This window comes from Tupaia chinensis, unplaced genomic scaffold, assembly GCF_000334495.1.
Source record: "Tupaia chinensis unplaced genomic scaffold, TupChi_1.0 Scaffold000606_1, whole genome shotgun sequence".
Classification (NCBI taxonomy): domain Eukaryota; kingdom Metazoa; phylum Chordata; class Mammalia; order Scandentia; family Tupaiidae; genus Tupaia; species Tupaia belangeri.
The window spans coordinates 2,562,166-2,582,638 of NW_006160124.1; the positions used below are offsets into that span (position 1 = coordinate 2,562,166).

General features: G+C 35.2%; 1 protein-coding gene across 1 annotated transcript in view; it reads left to right on the forward strand.

Moving 5' to 3' along the window:
- SEMA3D (semaphorin 3D) overlaps positions 1–20,473 on the forward strand; it is a 228,733-nt gene that overhangs the window by 82,888 nt on the left and 125,372 nt on the right. Inside the window, exon 2 of the mRNA XM_006158746.3 lies at positions 6,024–6,214. Coding sequence (XP_006158808.2) covers positions 6,064–6,214 — 151 coding nt within the window. The 5' untranslated portion in view covers positions 6,024–6,063. The remainder of the gene's footprint in view (positions 1–6,023; positions 6,215–20,473) is intronic.

Below are 20,473 nucleotides of genomic sequence, written 5' to 3' on the forward strand. Positions count from 1 at the left end.
TCGATCGACCTTAAAAAAAAAAAAAAAAAGGTGAGCACATGGGCTCACCAGAGAGACAGAAGGTGAGAAATCACCCCCCGGGGGAGTGACCATGCTGCAATTCCTTCCATTTTCCTCTTGGGATTTTGGGCATGCATGCACATGTGCCTGGTGCGAATTTTAAGGCACTGGGTCAGGGACTCAAACTCCAGTCAACTATATGGGAGTCCAGTGACATAACCATTACTCCATCTGCTGGTCCCAGGAAGATGATTGTTAATAATGTCATTTTATAGCAGCATTTTATTAATGCTTTGTAAATGATTTTTAATGATTTGAACCATTAAGACCTTAGAGGAAATTTATTTCTTTAGGACTTTGTTACAACTTAAATTATTGTCTTATTGTTACTCTTATATTTAAGAAAAAAATGTAACATAATATTCTGTCTAAGAGGTAACACATTTATATTATGAGGTTACACATATATAACTATTAAATTATTACTATTGAATTTGTTAGGAGTAAGATCCTAAAGTATTTGCCCTGGCTATTAGCATACAGTTGTAAGACCTGGAAACCCAAGTATAATCTAACAGTGGTTTTTTGTAACAGTACACTTTTGGTGTATTTTAGAAATGCAAATGTCATGATTAAACCACTGCAAAATAAAAATGTAACTACCCTTACTTATCTTTTCTGACAAATAGTTTAGCTTAGCTCTATAACTGATTACGGATAATGCTCATACTGAGTTTGGTGTATGGAAAAATATCACTGGCTATTATCATAAGGATGTTAGGGAGTAGATTAACATATAATCAAATGTAAATCTCTTCTTCACAATCTCTGAAATGTCAAATGGTGTTCCAGACTCCACTGAAATATATCAGCCAGTGGGGATTTTATGACAACTGAAGGCAATGAAGTTCATTAATAAATAGTCTTTTGGCAAAAAGTTTCTGCCATGTAAATGCTACTCATTATAAATAGTACTATACAGTTGAGCAGTGATTGCATACCCTTGACTGTATTATAGAAGTAGGATATTATGAATATTTAAAATTACACAAATTAGAAACTTAGAAAGCATACAATAAGATCAATTAAAATGAAAATTTTATCAATAATATTCCAAGCTCCATCTGACTGGACCATCTTTCTTATGAATATATCATATCTTCTACAACCATAAATCTCATTTGTTTGTGCATACACGTACTTGAGAGAGAATTCTATATCTATGTGGTGTAGGTGTTCATGTGTGCAAAGTTGTTGTTTATTTTAATTATGGTCCCATACATAGAAGTCATTTTTTTCTACACTAATAGTACATTATCCTGTCTTAATGACTTTTGGAACAAATAGATATAATCAAACAAGTTCACATCTAAAATTGTATAACTCTTGTTTCTCAAATAAATTTTTTGATGAGTTACCATCCATCAATATATTCTGCACTCTGTTCCTTAGAGAAATGGCACAAGGCCTTTTTGAGTGTTAGATTATGCATTTGAATCTCTGATTTAGTGAAACAGTGTGTAAAACTCTCTCATAATCAGAATACTCCCCATTGGCTCAACATCTGAAGATTCCCAAGAGTGCTGTTTGTCCCAGTGACCATCTGGAATAGATTATATGCAGTTAATTGGCTCCAGGTTGAGCTTGTTACAGACAGTAGCATGCGGTATAACCTATGCAATTCACTAAATCCACCTACTGTGGGTTAGATCACACCTACTTTTTTCAATAATTCCTCCCAGATGCAAGACACACACATGTATGTGCACACAAAACACACACACACAACACACTGGAAGATAATAACATATCAATAGATTAGTAGAGAGTTTGCTGGCAAGACATTTACACCATAAATCATCTCAATTAAAAGATTAACTATTGAATTCAAAGGATTGTTGGGAAGAAAAACAAAGAATAAGGAGCAGCACATTGTAGAGTGACTGTTTTATAGTAGAAAAATATTTGAAGTTAAAAAAAATCTTCAAGCTGTTTCAGGATTTTTGCTTTATTTTGTTCCTCCCATTAGTATATGTTTCAGCACGTGTGGGCACTTATCAGAATGTCGTAAAGTAAAGAAAGCAGTGCTTTGCTTTTTAACTTATTTAACAATATTAATGAGTTGGGTTACAAGGAACAGTATGACTACTGTTCATTGAAAACTAAAACATCAATCTTCTTAACTTACGGTGTTGGAGGCACAGGGCATGTCTTGGCGATTAATGACCAGTTGGAGGAGTAGCTATCTCAATACATAGCCAAGGGCCATTAACCCCAACTGGTCATTAATTTCCAGGAAATGTCCTGTACTGAGGTCATTATTGCTAATAAAATGCACATATGGAAAGTTCCCTTTCTTTTGCCTATGTAGATAAATAGACATTTAAATTACATGCATTATTATGTTATGCAAAACGGTAGTATTTCATACGTTCAGAAGCTCAGAAAAACTAAGCCCAATAAGAAATTTAATATGCCTAGTCTTTACATTCAATTTACTTTTTTTCCCCAGAAGGTATGGATTTGAGGGACAATAGGTGTTTGTATGTCGCGGTTATGGGTTCATCACAATCAGAAGCCAGTGTTGTTTTATTATATGAATGTGGAAAAAGTGAAAGGGCCAGGGAAATGGTGTTAGAGAAGTCCTGGTAAAACTGCACATGGGATAGAACACCAAAGCCAGCAGGGAATGACACAGTGTTTTGAGTCATAATATGTTAGCTACCAGAATTGGCTTGAGGCAAATTTAAGAGTGAGCTGTTTGGTGTCTGCCCCTGCACACACCCCTACCTGGATCAAGCTCCACATTATCTTCTTTCTCCTCACAGCTCTCTCCTACATCTATCATGCTGCCTGCCTAGTTTTTCAGGAGCCTCTAGCCAGGTAGCACTTTCTCCTGGAACTTACTCTTTTTGCTTTCCACTCTCTTTCTCAGTCCTCCTGAAACTGTTTTTGTTTTCTTAAACCAATATGGTATTCTTCTGAGTTATCTTCCATAGCATCTCATAAATATCTCAGTTTTAGGACTCTTTTATGGTACCTTAATTATCTGCATGTAATCAACAGCTTCTCTCAACATAAAAATTACATCGTTCCATACCTTAATAAATGGTTGGGGATTAGCTATGGTGTTCACGACTGAAAAGAATATACATAATAGACTTGGGAAATTATATAAATGCAGATATTTGAATATCATCTCAAGGTGTATATATACATATATATATACATATAAAATATTAAAATGTAAATATATAAAGTTTGTGATACTATTTGCATAAAGCAATAAGTTTTTAAGGATAATTTATAAGCAACAGAATGCATCCATTCTTACTAGTGTAAATGGTGAACTAAAAAGTTGCCAAGGTTTCTTTCTTTCTTCTTCTTTTTTATTTTTTGGAGAAGCTTTTGCTATAAGGTGTGTGAACTCACCAGAAAGAGACAGAGAGACAGAAAGCAAAATATCATCCCCAAGGGGGATGACTATGATGCAGTCCCTTCTCCCCCACTCTCCTCTTGGGATCTTGGGCACTCATGCACACACATCCGGTGTGAATTTAAGCCTCCGGGTCCAGGACTCAAATGGAGGTAAACTACGTAGGAGTCCAGTGCCATAACCATTATGTCATCTGCTGGTCCCACCAAAATTTATTTCTTAAGAAGAGGATCCAAAACTCAGATAATTCAAATCTAATCTGATGACATTTTTTCCTATAGATTAGCTACAGTGACTGTTTTGTGACAATAACATAAATATGTTTTTCTACTATTTTAAAATTATAAAATACTTTAGTTTTAAAGTTTATTTCAAATATGTTCTAAAGAGAAGAACTGGATTAGTGTTTTATATAAAAATATGCATAGCTGAAAGCTTAAAACTAAAATTTTTATAAAGAGTTGCTCCTGATACAGATCTTTTTGTCAAAGAATATTCCTATTTTCTCAGATTATGTCTAATTAGGTGAAGTCTTTGTAAAACATCAAGTAAATGTGAATAAAATGTAGTATGTGGCACACTTGGCAAAATATTCCTAAGTGAGTATCTAAGTTAGCTTAATTATTTGCATATGCCATAATCTTCTAGAAAAATAAAATATTCATGTATTACACAGAGAATAACTTTCTGTAGGTTTTTTTGAAGGCAATTAATATTTGAGAATATACAATTTACTATGCATTCATAATCCACATTGCATGAAGAAATTTAAAATAAAATTTAAACTCTATCCCTAAATCTTGTCATTAATAAATATTAATGTACACACCTCAACATTCCATTTTATTTTATATTTCCAGATTGATCCTAACTTCTAAAAACTAAGGTAACTAGAACCTTGATATTGAAAGTTTGTGTTCCATTTTAGTAAGGAGATGATCTCTTTTAATAAAATTTCATCCTTTATTAGATCTTCTCTTAAAATCAAACTCTATAGACATAAATATATATTCTGGATGTTAAATAATTTGAAAATTACTTAAAGTCTACTACTTTGTAAGTATGACTAGAGCTATCACCAAGGAAGTTCAAAAATTATTTGGACAAAAGTTAAAGCAAGTACTCAGAATCTTCCTTGGAACCCAAGATAGGAAAATCCTTCTTGGATTGTTTCTTAGGAAGACAGCAGCAAATTAATGGGGAAGGAAGGGAAGCTACAGACCTCATCAGGAGTTGGAGATCCCTTCATTTTACCATAATGAAAAGAATTCAGCCTCATGTGTTAAGAAGTTAAAATTGGGGTCAGAGATAGCATAGAGGTTAAGGCTGGCTCCCACATGGTTAAGAGTGAGGTTCGAGTCCAGATCTCAGAGGCTTGGAATTAACACTGCACATATACTGTGTCTGCCCAAAGTTCTGAGAGGAGTCTGAAGTACAAGGAGTTGTGGTGTGGCCATCTCCCCACAGGAGTGATTTCTCACTTGCCCTCTTTCTCTCTCTCTCTCTCCAGTGAGTGCACAAACACCATAGCAAACAAACAAACAAAATACAACAACAACAACAAATTAAGAACAAGAAGAAAGAAGGCAGACTATAGTTCACTATAGCTAAGGTTCTGATTATATGTTTCGATCCATCTCTTACTTACTATGTGACCTTGGAAGAATGATTTAACTCTGTGCTGCAGTTTCCTCCTTTTGTCAAGTGAAGTAATTCTGTATCCTTATGATTATCAAAGCATTGCATTATTTAAACGATGTAAAGCACTTTTTAAAAAGTTTCTGGTATATCTAAATAGTGAATATCAGTTGTAATTTTTATTATCAGGCTCAGTTTCAAATATGAGATTTCATTTACTCCATGTCTCAATGAAGACAACCAAGTCAGGTAATTTATGGCCACTTCATTAGTAACATTTCCTCCCTCTTTTAAACTCTATATTTTACAATTCGTTTGCCTATTCAGGGCTGCCCTGTGCAGAAACATATCAGGTGCGTGTGCACTGGTCGCCTTGATCTAATCTTATCCAATTTTCCACATTTAAGTGGAACATTTCATTCGTTTAAATGTTTTTAAAGTCAGAATCTAGAGGAGAACCTCCTCAGAATGACAGCACTGACATGGTAATATTCCCAAATCAATCATAAAAACAAATAAGTAACTTTATTTATACATAAATAAATAAAACAACAGGTTTGCTTATTTTTTGGGGGGGAATCTTTTCATTTGGGGATGACATGGGGTAAGGATGGGCTTTAACTAGTGATCTTTTCTGATCAAAGAATTCGTGTTTTACAAGAATTTGCTTCCTCAGACATTGGCATTCAAAACACCTTTAGCAAAGGAAGAATTAGCAAATGGTTGAATATCCAGTGGTGGATTCAATTTTCCCTCTGAAAAACCAGACTAAGTTTTATTAGTCAATTCTCTTTAAATCTCTTTGCAATAATTTCATAAGGGCAACACAAAACAGGAGAAATTATTTTTAAAGATCTATATACATTTAGAAAATTATCATTTACTAAGTCAAGAAAAATCTGAAAACTGTTCTATTAATCACTCTTTTCTATTTTTTATTTTTTTTTAGTTTGAATTAACACTGTTTGGAAGAGACCATAGTTTTCATCATGAACACTAATAAAGATGAGAGACCTACGTCGAGAAATCAAGATCTTCATCTATTTCATGCTTTGATGATGCTAAGCATGACCATGTTATTTCTCCCAGTCATTGGAACTTCTAAGCAAAATATTCCAAGACTCAAGCTAACCTACAAAGGTAAATACATAAGTACTTTTTCAATTGTTTACTAAGATTTCTTAATATCTCTTTTGATTACTATATGCATTTTATTTATCAATGCATATTGACATCTGTGAAATGTTTATACCATTTGGATCAGTAAATAAAAATCATGGAACACAAAGCCCAATTATTTATTTTTGTGAGGAAAAATATGCCAAAGCTATTTCAGTGTACTTTGTGGTCCAATATGTATAGTGATCAAGTTGTGATCAGTTTCGTATTGAAACAAACAAATCCCTAAAAATAGAAAAATGTTAACTAATTCCAAATAACTGCTAATTAGTTATTTTTAATTAGAGTATTTCTAGTTAGAGGATGATTTTCTAAATACAGTAAATATCTAAAAGAATTTTTTTTTTAGTTGCTGGAGGGTACATGTGCTCGTTAGGGAGAGACAGAGAGAGGGACAGAGAGAAAGCATCCTCTGGAGGGATGTAGCCATACCCCAATCCCTCTTCCTCCAGGTCTTCATCCTGTCTGAATTGGGGGAATGCATGCACACATGCCTGGCATGATTTCTAATCCACTAGGACTAAGATTAAAACAGCATAGTTGACCATGTTTGATCTGGCTCTTTTAACACCTAGGCACCGGGCAGGCTCTAGCTTCAAAAAACTCTTAACAAAATAGGGTAACTTGGGACCAGCAGTTAGCGTAATGGCTATGTCGCTGAACTCCCATGTAGTCGACTACGATTCAAGTCCTGGACCTAGTGGCTTAAACTCACACTGGGCGCGTGTGCCTGTGTGCCCAAGATCCGGAGAGGAGAATGGAGGAGAAGGGATTGTGGCGTGGCCATCCCCCCTGGAGGATGGCCTCGCTTCTGTCTCTGTCTCTCTCTGTCTCTCTGGCGAGCACACGCGCCCTATAGCAAAAACCTCTAAAAAAAATAGAGTAACTTTAAGATTGAAAAGCATATATATATATGTTTTGTAATAGAAAAGAGGCAGTGTGTAAAGTTTAAAATACAGAGATTTACAATTCTTTTTAAGAAATACAATCTGCCAAGACAATTGTCTTTAAATGTTTTAAATTAATATAAAGGAGTTTATAAGTTATAATTAGTCATCTCGCATATAAGTTTCTTTCCAAGTTTTCATCCCAAAGATATTTCTTTTTTTTGTTTGTTTATGCTATCATGTATCTCCGGCTTTATGTTTACAAGTAATAGAAATCAAGCTCCTTTATTCTGAACTTGGTAGATAAAAATTTTGCTGGTATTTTAATATCTTTTAGCTTTAAGGTTACATTTTTTTCAATCTAAATTAAATATCAATAATAATAGCTTTTTACGTGTCAAATTAAAATAAGTAGAATATTATGCTCACTATATGTTTATATGTTGATATTTCTTTGGAATTTATAGCTTATGTATTAGAAAATTGACCATACTTTTTTTTTTAGTTTTTGTATATTTATCTGTACAAAAATCATTTGAATTAAAAGCATATTTATTAATAATCTAACATTTATATGCAGAGGTTTGTTTTCTAGCATAACGGTTAAGAGAGTCTGATCTAACATAACTAACCAGGCTAAATCCTGGCCCAACAACTTGACAAACATTCTGGGCATGTGTGTGGGAGAGCTCAAAATCCTGACGGGAAGGATAAAGAGAGGAACAAAGATTGTGACATAACTGTGCTCCTCTGGGTGGAGGGAATGCTTTCTTTGTTTCTCTCTCTTCTTAGCAAGTGCTCATATGCTCTGGTAACTTAAAATGAAGAAAAAGGATTTTTATACGGGAATATTGAAGTGTAATATATTAACATTTTACCTAATTAATAGTTAAAAATCTAGATTTTTGCATTAGCCATTTCCTAATCATGTTAATTTTCCTATCTATTTAATTTTGTATCATTTCCCTCAAATCCTTTTGGCTTTAAGTGAACACTAAAAGTCATGGTAAGGATATAGTTTATAAATAAATTTATAAACAACAACAACAACAAAACAAGCACTGTGCATTGGGAACCAGCTCCCATATGTCAGAATGTGGTTCCAATCTTGGTCCCAGCATAATAAAAATCATACATGATACGTCTTTTTCTATGCCTAAAACCCTGACAGGATGAAGAAATAGAGGAAAAGGGATTCTGACATGACCTCATCCCATTAGGAAAGTATTTTCTCTTTCTCACAAGCACATATTCCATCTAGCAAAAAAATTAAAAGAAATGAAAGTTCATGCTTGATCACTAAAACACTGTAAAATGTGAGAAAAAAAAAACCAAAAGAAGAAATTAATTTTGCTTTTAAAAATATTTTTATGTACACAAAATCAGTATCATTATGCCTCCTTGAGTGCATACCAGAGATGTAGACAGTAAATATCAGTAGAGTTAGCTACTTGGAACAGCTACAAGATAATTTTGAGGGATTTCTTAAATGTCAACAAAATTGTAATAACCATTTTATCCAAAGAATATTCTTACATAAAGACTTTGCTTTGAACCTCTGAATCCACAACAGTGTGATTGGTTCTACTGTTGTTTAAAGAGATTTTTCTTTAGTTTATGTTTTGAATTGTTGTGTATTTATGCATACAAATCTGCTTTTTTGAGTAATAAGTAAGGAATCATGCAGATAATAAGTAAGGAATCATGTAGGTCGGGATGTTCTGTATTTCCAAATTTTGGATTATGTGATTATTCCATATATTTTATCTTACAAACTAGGATTCTCACAGTGATTTCTGCAGCTTATATGGCAGTTGCAAGAGTAATTTTAAAGATATATCTACTTAGGGTCATATCAATAGGTGGCATAGTAGCTAAGGTCCTGGACTCCCATGTGGTGGACTGTGTTTTCAGTCCTGGACTCAGCAGCTTGAAACTCATGCTAGGAATGGTTGCCCAGAATTCTGAGAGGAGAATGGAGAAAAGACTGCAGCATGGTCATCTCTCCGGGAGGTGATTTCTCATTTCCTGTCTCTCTGTTTCGTTCTTTCTCTCCATTGAGTACATGCACCTTTCTCTCCAGTGAGTGCACATGTCCTATAGTTAAAAAAAACTCTCTAAATAAATAAATAAAATAGAATAAAACCATATGACCCACTCAATTGCATAATTATGTGAATCTTTTTTTTATTTCACAGTGATCACTGAAGACCTCACATATGTTAAGGATACTGAGACCCTCTTATAATATTATCTCCTTAATGCAATTTTCATATTTATAACATAGTAAATTGATAATACAATAGTCACATGCATTAATTTACTTAATTTAAATAAGTTCATTGCAAAGGTGTATTGATTTATGTAAAATACCTAACCCTGTGGTTGATACAGTGAGCATCTTATAAATGCTGATTATTATTAATTTTTTGCAAAATATATTGTGTTGCTAGATGTTAATCGGTGTTCCCAGGCCCACAATTTGGGATTTACAGGAACACTTTCCAGCATTTTGATTCTCTTTTGTGTTTAGCAATTCAGTTGTTAAGATCATTGATGAGATCAGTATTTTTGAGTAGTAGTGGCCCTTGGTATGGATTAAAATGAATCAGAAATAATTTAGGAATTCAGTGTACATGCAGTCTAAAGTGGGGATTTTTGTTTCCAAATTAATGAAAAGAGAAGATGCCCTGCTCTGAATAACTCCACATAAGAACCAAATAAAGATGCATTATCAAACTGATGGTAGGAATTCCTGGGCTAAACAGTGGCATGGTGGTTAAGGATCTCACATGGCCAATTGCATGGTTCAAATTCCAGATACAGTGGCTTGAAAAACACACCAGACATGTGTATGTGCATATTCAAAATCACAAAAGGAATGAGAGGTGGAGGAGAGGGGATGGTGGCATAACTGTGACAGTGAGAGGGAAAGTGAGAAATCACTCCCTGGGGGATAGCCTTGCTGCAGTTCCATCTCCTCCATTCTCCTCCTGGGATATTGGTCATGCACATATATACACCTGGTGTGATTTTCAACCCACCAAGTCCAGGACTCAAACTGCAGTCGGCCATGTGGGAGTCCAGTGACGTAAGCGCTATGCCATCTGCTGGCCCCACAACTCTTTAAAGATTAAATGATAAACCTACAACCGTATAAGTAGATTAAAAAAAAAATCCTAAAAACCTAATGATCAGTTCTAACTTATAGCTTATCAGTTTAATACAATTTGTACTACAACGTTCCTATATCCAACTCTATTATTTAATAATAATTAAAGCTATTTATTAATATGTGGAACACTATTCTAAATGTTATTTTCTATAGAGATTCAGAGAATGGTGAAAGTTACATAATGACATAAGGTAAGATATAGTGTAATATCACTAAATAATTGCCCTAGAAAAAGCCTTCCTGGAATTAAGAAGACAGTTACAAATCACTAGAGTCTAAGTGGTCCCCCATACTCTCCTAGTGGGATGAAAGAAAGCTAGGTCTTAAGACACCTCAGTTGTCTCATACTTGTGTAGCTTTATCTTTGGTTTTGCATAAATGTGGAAAGAAATTTGAAAGACATAGAATAAGGAAAACCAATTTTTACTAAAATTCTGTCAACTATGTTTTGGTTGAAAAAGTCCTTTTGAGTGAATCTTATATGCAATTGATTTACTATTCTATAAAGTATTGAGGAGAGATCCATTTCCATGGCCTTCGGATTAAGAGACCTGGATCCACAAAGCTGTCCAGAATTTGACCCCAGCCTTGGTAGCTTGAAAAACAGTCTGGGACATGTGTATGCGTTCTCCAAACCCTGACAGGATGGAGAAATGGAGAAAGGATTGGAGTGGGACCATGTCCCATCAGTGGATGCTTGTTCATCTTCTTTCTCTCTGACAAGCATACAAAACCTCTTGCACTTAAAAGATAAAATAATAATAATAATAATAATATTGAGGAGCTAAAACTTCTTATGTGCAACTGCTTATTTTGTAACTCCATTTACCTTAAATTTGGCTCTAATTCATTGAGTCTTGTTAAACAAATTTTCACAGTGAGATTGTTTCAGAACACATGTATAAATATAAATTTAAGAAAGCTTTCAAGACAATGTCATGAGGCCTATTTTAACAGAAACTTTAACATATGCTTCTGGTTTCTTTAGACTTAGAAATATAAAGTTTTCATTTTTGTAAGAGTTCTTTAAACATGGTGCTTTAATCCCATGAATTCAAAAGAGGCATAAATTAGACTAAAGTGCTTTTTACTTATAAATAAAATAGCCATAAAGAAGTTTATTTGACTAAAGCCTCAATGAGCCAGACATAGTCAAGGAAATAAGATAAATATTTCAGTAATCCCGAAGGAGTGGGGAAGTGGAAGACGCGATAGCAGTGAACTTGTCTGTTGGTAGATTCTATGGAAATGTAAGCAGAGCTCTTTTAAAAAAGAATCTTTTTTTTTTTAATGTAATGCAAAATATTAGAAGATGGGGCTTAGATAGGTTTTAGCACATTCTCTGACATGTGCTGTCTTTGCATCATTAGAACAATGACTTACTCTTTCTGAGTCTAGGTTTTCTTATCTGGAAATTAGGTTCTCCTTGACAATCAAATTAAATGATAAATAAAAAAGTTTACCAGACATTATAAAGCATGAAGTGGATGTGGCAACAGACTTCAAAGAAAGATTAAGCATAATATATTATCAAAGCAAGATGTAAAGAAAATTTAAGGTGTTTAAAAATATTACTGGATTTAGGCATCTTGCATAAAATTTTTGCTCCCACAGAGACAGGCAAGATATCAGAATGAACATCGATATTAAATCCTCATTTTGGCATATTCTTTCCAAGTTAGAGCAAATTACTGTGTGAGAAATCTGAGGGGAGATGTGTAGATTACCTTTTAAACTAAGCATGTCATATATCATTTTTAAAAGATGAGGAACAAGTTAGTATAGGGTATATGGATTTGATCAATTTAAGACAGTAAGAAAAAAAAGTAAATTGAACAAATTAATGCATACCATGATTTAAGAATTTGAAACTCAAGGAGATTAAGGTGGCTAAATCCCACATATCCAAATGCATAGTTCGAGTCCCGGTCCCAGCAATTTGGAAAACATGCCAGGCACATGAATGTGCATGTCCAAAATCCTGAGAGGAAAGTGGAAAAGGGATTGCCACATGGCCATGACCATTGGGGGTGGTGACTGACTTCTCCCTTTTTTTCTCTCTCTGGCAAGCTTAAGTTCCCTGTAACATAACAAAATAAACAAAAAAGAATTTGAAATCCTGGTGTAAGGAAGAAGAAAATAATCCAGCACTTCAATTAGAATAAACTGTGGATGAAGGAACTACCATGTTCTTTGGACTCTCTACTCCAGTTGTTGTTCAAGGACCAATGGCATCAGTTTAAGCTAAAAATTTGTTAGAAATAAGGACCAGCAGATGGCGTTAATGGTTACTTCACTGCACTCCCGCATTGTCAACCACTGTTCAATTCCTGAACCTGGTGGCTTAAAACTCATGCTGGGCATGTGCGTGTGCATGTGCAGAGTCCAGAGATAAGCATGGAGTAGTTGAGACTGCAGCATGGCCATACCCCCAGGGGTGATTTCTCGCTTTCTGTCTCTCTGTCTCTCCAGCAAGCTCACTGTGCTATAGCTAAAATATCTCTTAGAAAATAAATAAATAAAATGTAGACTCTTGGGCTACACCTGTGACTTCTAATTGACAAATTATATTTTTACAACAATTCCAGTTGGTTCTAATGCAGATTAAATCCTGAGAGGGTTTTGGTTTCAAACTTTCAAAGTCCCCCTTCCCGCACACATATGTACATGTGGAGTTCACCGTAGAAACCCCTTGTGGCAGCAAAATATTATAGCATTAATTGGGTCTCCAAATGGTACATTAACTTCTTTAAATTATTAATACATCTGTAGTAAATCCTGATTTACACCAAAGGTAGATAAAACAAGGCAAATAAAAATCACCAGTTAAAAAAATATATTAGTTAAATGTTTATTAGACTTCTTGCACTAAAGTGCAAGAATTGGAGTTGAAATACAGCAATGATTTAGACATTATTCTTATCTTCAAGGGCTTCTAGTCTTGCTAAGAGAAAAACTAAATACAGAAAATAACTAAAAGAAAATGAGTGCTATAATGTAAATAAAACCAAATATTTAAAAGAATTTAGGAGAAGTGAGGGATGAAATTGATTTTTATTCACTGGCCAAAGCTTAAAATTTATTGACCGAAGTACGTGTCGAGTTTAGAGGATGTTGGTCATGAAATGGACCTAATTTAATTGATTAGGGGAAAGATGGATTAGGCAGCATCATGTGGTAGCGATGGGTGGGGTGAAGATCTAGTCCAGGGTAATGTGTGAGTTTGCTACAGTAATTTAGAGAAGATTTATTCCTGACAATAGGAATAAGTCTTGGAGAAGGGATAATAAAAAATTTACATGACAGAATCTATAAGCCTTACATTTAGCTGGATGTTGGTGTAAGGGACGTGAAATGAACATAAAAAAACTAATAACTTAAAAGGGAGAAAGAAGAGTCAGAATATTAGGAAGGGGAACTCAAAGTAATTCTGAAATTTTGAGCATAAGGACTAGGTCATATGGTTGAAGTCAATAAAGTCAGTAAGATGAGATTGTTGGAGGGAAAAATAATACCTGACAGGCTATTAGGAATTCTGAATCAGGCCCTAGGAGAAAGAGTAGCCTTTCAGCCATCTATTTTGAAGTCATCACCAGAGAGCAATTTTTAGTAGAGAACAATTTATGGGAGATAAAGTATAAATGGAAAGCATCATTTATTGCCTATACCCACTAATATTGTTGAATTGGGATGAAAAATGTTCTATGATAATATTTTGTTTTTATTGCCAGACAGCATGTGTGCTCACCAGAGACAAAGAAACAGAGAAAGCATCTCCCAGTGGGGCACATAATCGCATGATTCCTTCTCCTCTGTTCTCCTTCCCTGTGGGTGTTTGAGATCACATGCACATATACTGAGTATGTTTATCAAGTTGCTAGGGCTGAGATGAAAACCACTGTCAGCTATGTGGGACTGACTCTCTTAACCACTAGGCTATGGGGCTGGTCCTCTATGATGATGTGTTCTTAATCTCCCTCTTGTACATATATATGCAAATTCTGATGTAAATTATCTGTACTCTTCGCTCAGAATTATGCTCCTACAAAAAGTTATTGGAGGATATTGTGTGGAGAAAACTTAGAGAAATATCTTACAAATGACTGAAAATCTGTTTTTACTGAATGAGAAATGAAACTGAAAATATTTATGGGAATTACATTTCTGATTAAATGTCTCATTGTGGGGACCAGCAGATGGAGTAATGCTTACGTTGCTGGACTCCCATGTAGTTGACCATGGCTCAAGTTCAGACTAGGCGGCTTACAACTTACACTGGGCATATGTGTGTGTGGGCTCAAAAATCTCGAGAGAAAAATGGAGGAAAAGGAATTGTGGTGTGCTATTCCCCCTTTGGGGTGATTTCTCACATTTTATCTCTCTCTGTCTCTCTAGTGAACACCTGCACCCTATAGCAAAAATCTCTCTCTAAAAATAAAAAAATAAAAAAATAAAAACCACCACCTGCACAAAATACTTTCATTGTGAGTTGCATGCTAAATAAACTAATAAATAAATAAATATATTCCCTTCCCCAAAATTGTTTTAAACCATATAACAGCTGGAAGGAGGATGTGATTTGAATAAATTCTAGGAAAGACAGAGGGCATATTCAAGGGCTTCAAAATACAGTTGGCATGGGCCTGCAGATGGTGTGGTGGTTAAGGTGCTGGACACTCCCACATGGTTGACCATGGTTTGAGTCCTGAACCAGATGACTTGCTTTCTCATTTCCCTTCTCTCTGTGTGTCTAGCTTTCTCTGGTCACATTAAAATAAATGAATTAATAAATAAAATTAAATAAATAATTCTTTACCAAAATTAAAAATAAAAGACTACAGATGGCATGAGTCTTCTCAACTGTGACCAAGGTCTCATATATGACTTTTTAAATTATTATTTACCTTTAGTTAATATAAATTAATTTTATAAACTGATATGGTTATAAAATAATGTTATCTTTTAAGTTATACTCATTACTCTTTGCTCTATACATTACTTTGTAGTTATCCTGTGTAGCTATCTCATTTGAACAATTCTTTTTGCTTATCATATTCGTGTTGCTAATTAGATGCAATTGTAGATATGGTATTGAGCTATGACTTAAGATGTTTTTTTTTATTTTAATTTTTTAGAAGAGTTTTTTGTTTGTTTGTTAGTTTGTTTTGCTATAGGGCACGTGCGCTCTCCAGAAAGACAGAGAGAGACAGAGAGACAGAAAGTGTGAAATCACCCCCCAGGGAGAATGACATACTCTGCAATCTCTTCTTCTCCATTCTCCTCTTGGGATCTTGGACACGCATGCATATGCGCCCAGAGTGAGTTTAAGCCACCAGGTCCAGGACTTGAACCGCAGTTGACTACATGGCAGTCCAGCAACATAGTCATTATGCCAACTGGTGGTCCCTTACTTGAGTTTTTAAAAAACTAAATTCAGGGGACCAGCAGTTAGCGTAATGGCTATGCTGCTGGACTCCCACGTAGTCGACAGCGATTCGCATCCCAGACCCGGTGGCTTAAAACTCATGCCAGGCACGTGTGTGCGAGCCCGAGATCCCAAGAGGAGAACGGAGGAGAAGGAATTGCGGTGTGGCCATCCCCCCTGGGGGGTGACTTCTCGCTTTCTGTCTCTATGTCTCTCTCTGTCTGGCGAGTGCACACGCCCTATAGCGAAAACATCTCAAAAAAAAAAAAATTCACATATACAATTGAAACAAATTCTCATTAATTTGTGTCATTCATTGTGTTTCAATTTTAAATGTTCCTCTAAATATAAAAAAGGAATTCATTTTTAATATGTTGAAGATTATTAAGAAAATAATTTTTAAAACTTTCCTAGAGTACACATACACTCACTGGAAAGAGAGAACCAGAGGGAAAGACTGAGTGAGAGAGAGGAAAAGTAAGAAAGCGCCTTCCATGAGAAATGGTTGTGTCCTATCCCTTCTCCTCCATCTCTCCCTCCTTTTGACAACCACACACATCAACCTCACATGTTCCTCAAGTCTCTGGAGCCAGGACTCGAACCCTGTAGTCACCCATGTGAGATCCATCCATCTTTACTCCTATGTCATCTTCTAGTCCAAGAAAATAATTGTTAAAGTAGAATCAATCTTCCTTAGAATTATTCCCTTACCTATTTCTGAGGAAGATTATTCTGTTATGACATGGCTCTTTGGGAAATGCACTATGTACTTATAATGCTGGTATTTTTTCTCATTAGGTTAATAAGAAAAGTGATCAATTATGGCAAAATTTTTGAGAATTTAAAAGGACTCATAAATTATGAATCTCACATGTGATAGATTATATAAAGTATCTGCTATTGAAAGCTAGCCAAATGAGAACAAACCTGTGATTTAAAAGTATGAATTACGATGGAAATGGTTCAGTGTAAAATTGCCACACTCCTACTCCACATCCTGTCTTGGCAAGAACATAAACTAATAATATAACAGTCTTTGTTTTTAATTTATGTTTCCCTATGTGATATCATCTGATTTATTATTGACATAGATAATGTCCTGTCTAAAACTTAATGAACAGAAAGATCTCCAACATTCCATTGGAAAAGCAAATGAGAGTTTGATTTTTTTTTTGTCGCTGTGTTGTTCTAACTTGAACGTGCATTACAAGAAAACAGGGTGGGATGTTTCACCTAGGAAAGCATCATAATAATAATATACACCTGTAATTTTGAAGTAGTCTTTTCTAATGTTTTTAGGTTTGACTAAAATTCTTTCTTTACTTGTATTATTTGGGCAGTTAGCTATGAAGTACACAAGTGAATATAACTGCTGTTTTTCGTGTAGGTGGAGATAAGCTCTCTTGATAACCAAAATCTTTTCACATGATCTCAAGCCACAGAAAACCTAGTGGAAGTCATCAAGGCCATGTTGAGTTAATTTTCCCAAGGTTAAATCCATAGGAGAACCCAGGTCCCCACCTTGGACCACAGACTGGAGAAGTAAAAGCAAGTCTATAGAGAGCCAAAGAGATTCAGTGAACCACACACAACCCTAGGTACTAATTTCCATTTTGGAATAAACTAAGTTTGCTCCTTTTGCTCAATTTCTGACCCAAAGAGACTCTTTGCTAGGAATGGTTTTATATCCAAAACATTTCTAAAAACTAAGGGAAGAAGCTTTACACGAACTCCATAGAGAAGATCTCAGGATACTAAATCAGCATGAAAAGTCTTGGAAAGTCGGACATTGGGAACAAAAAAACTGGATTTAGAGGGAAGGCCAAACTAGAAAGGACACTGAAAGGCTTAAGACAAAATTATTTACTTAGCTTTGCAGAGAACATAGTGGAGATTTTACTGTTTCAAGAAAATTTAGGTAGCCTTATTAATAAAACTGATACTTTTTTGAAGAAAAAGAGGAGTGGTGGGGCAAGAATTTCTATTGAATTTCCTGAGAAGGAAGGGAAAGGTGACTGGGTTTTGATCTGGATCTATTCTTAGTTGCAAGCTTTCTCTGCGGAGGAAGTCTAGTCCTTAGAGTGGAATAGATTGAAACGTTTTTATCTCCAAAGCTTGGTCTCTTTTTTACCACATGAATTTCTGCCTTTAAAACCTTGATTTTCTTCTTAAATAAATAAAAAACACCTTTCAAATTACATAAGTTCTTTAAAGGATGTGGGAAGACATTTTTAACTATGTAGTCTTCTCGTGAGAGACATGGACAGCTCCACCCAGTTCAGAATCTCTGGCAGCAAATGCAGGATTTCAGCAGTATGGGCTCTTGTTCATTTAACAGTCAAACACTGAGGAAGTCTGTGTTGCTTAATCCTAAATTTATTAGATTCAATATGACCAACCACTCCCTTCCTTTCTGGGGTGAAGAGGAAGAATGTACACCGTCAGGTCAAATGTTTCTTCAGGCTAAATGAACAATTCTATTACAGGATACTCAAAGGGAGATACAAGGAATTCTTTTCATAGCAAATGTTTATTTCAAATAGAAGTGAGGATTACAGGGTCCTTAGCTTTCCTCTCAAATGGAGAAGCATCTGGCTGTGAGTGAGAGAGTCACTGCTGTTGGGCTTCCCCACTAAGCCACGGTGGTTATGTGGAGCCCACCTTACCATCCCAGAACTCATTGAGCTGATAACGTGCAAATCAAAAAAGGTTATTGATAAGATTTCCTGTTATCTCTAGTTATTTTGTACTATATTTTTAGTCTTCCTGAAGATTAGAGACTCCCAGTTCCTAGGAACCAGAGACATAATCAGTAGAAGACAAATGGATGATAGTTAATTGATTTGTCTTTAACCTTAACAAACTTAAGGTCCAATGCAATATAATTTATTTGTTTTTTCTACCCATACTTAAAGATAAGAAAATGGAGGTACCATTATTAGGCTTGCTAAAGGAAATATAAATAAGTTCTTTCCATTTTACTATTACAAGGCCTACTATAGTAACATTAAGTTTTCTTTGTCACAAGCATATTTTCATCTTTGATGTGGTTAGCATTTTCTGTACACAAAGTCATAGTTTCCACAAGGGCAAATATGTGTCAAACTTATCAATGTCTTTTCTGCACATACATCATATCTCTTAGGTAAGTCAGTCACTGCTTTCAAAAGTCGTATTTTATTACTCACTCTGTTGTGCTAAAAATGACAAATTATTTTAAATACAGCTATTGACCATGTGTAGAAAATATGCAGTTTTTCCCTGTGACTTTTGATAAGATATCAAGAGATATAAATAAAGAGTATCCACATACTCTCTGAAAAAAATGCACCCATACACAAAAACATATAAAAATTTCATGTTGCTTATAGGAACTTTAATCCTCCAAACCTCTTGTTGGTCCATAGTCATGTATTGATCACGTAGGAGGAATATCTTCTCTGTGTCATCCTTCCATCAAAATACATCACATGCTGTGATTTCCATATTTAACAAGTGAAATGAATAAAAAGTCATATCTTTGTTTTATTTATTTTAGAAATATATATTGCTAGAACAAAAGTGGAAATTTGAGCACCTGAGAAATTGAGTGAGATTACAAACTGAGAGTAAGGTGATCAGAGAACATAGTGCTAAAACGAACAGTTGGAAGGAGTGGTTATGGTGGATTAGGTCAAAAGTTTAGGTAGATCGAACAAAGAAGTCATTTACGACCTAAAGGTAAGTGTTGCTGACCTCAGGAGGAAGGACGGAAGGACGGGGTTGGTTAACCAAGCACGGAGCAGGCACGTGTGAAGCAATGCATTCATCTTTCCACCTAAGGGGAAAAAACACAGAGTTCTTGTCCAAAGGCTTAAAACTCGTACAATCTTAAAAATAACATATTTAAGAATTCCTAATTTAGGAGGAAAAAAAGGCCTGAAGTATATTGCCAAAATTTTGGTATTAAATTTTCATGAGTTTGGACCCAGCAGAGCTAGCATTCATTTCTGATTCCTAAAATCCAGGGAGTGTACTAGCTTTAGGGGCCAACATATAGGCTCCGGAGTTAAGCGTTTTTTTCTGAGTATTGGTTAATGATCCCGTGGAATCAAACATGATTTTGCTTGGTTTGGCAGAAATGCAAGAAAGATAAGCTGCTTGGGGAAGAGGGAACCTGTTCCAATCCCTGTCCCAAGGTCTTTTCATAATGTGTGCGTCAGCCTGAGAAATTTTCATATGTAATGCCTAAGTCCAATTATTTAGTTTGGCTATGAAGAATTGGCAAAGTATGCTCTAATTGTTTTGATGCTAGCATTGTCACAAGGCAACATTAAATCATTTGGAAATGATAATACTCCAGGTTAGTCACTATTTTTGCAGCTGTTTTTCCTTGTCAAGTTTGTTTGAAACTAAACCCGATAGAATTAGTTATGGTGAAAGAAAATAAAGCAAATGACATCAACTTTATATTTGTTTTCCTCACTGTATAAGTAGAGACAATAAATGAAGTCAGAATTCTTAAACATCTTTTTCCTCCCACGGGCCTGTCGTAATTCAGGGTCTCACCGTGTTTCAGAAAATTCTGGGGTGTCTTCCTGACCCCGCCTTTCCCTTCTCATCCATCCTGAGCACTGCAGCCGGACTTATCCTTCTGGCACTCAGCTGTAGTCTTTGTTACTTGCTTGCATAAAACATTGTAGTGGCTTCCAATCACCTTCCTAATAACCTCAAGCCTGCCATTTATAGGCCCT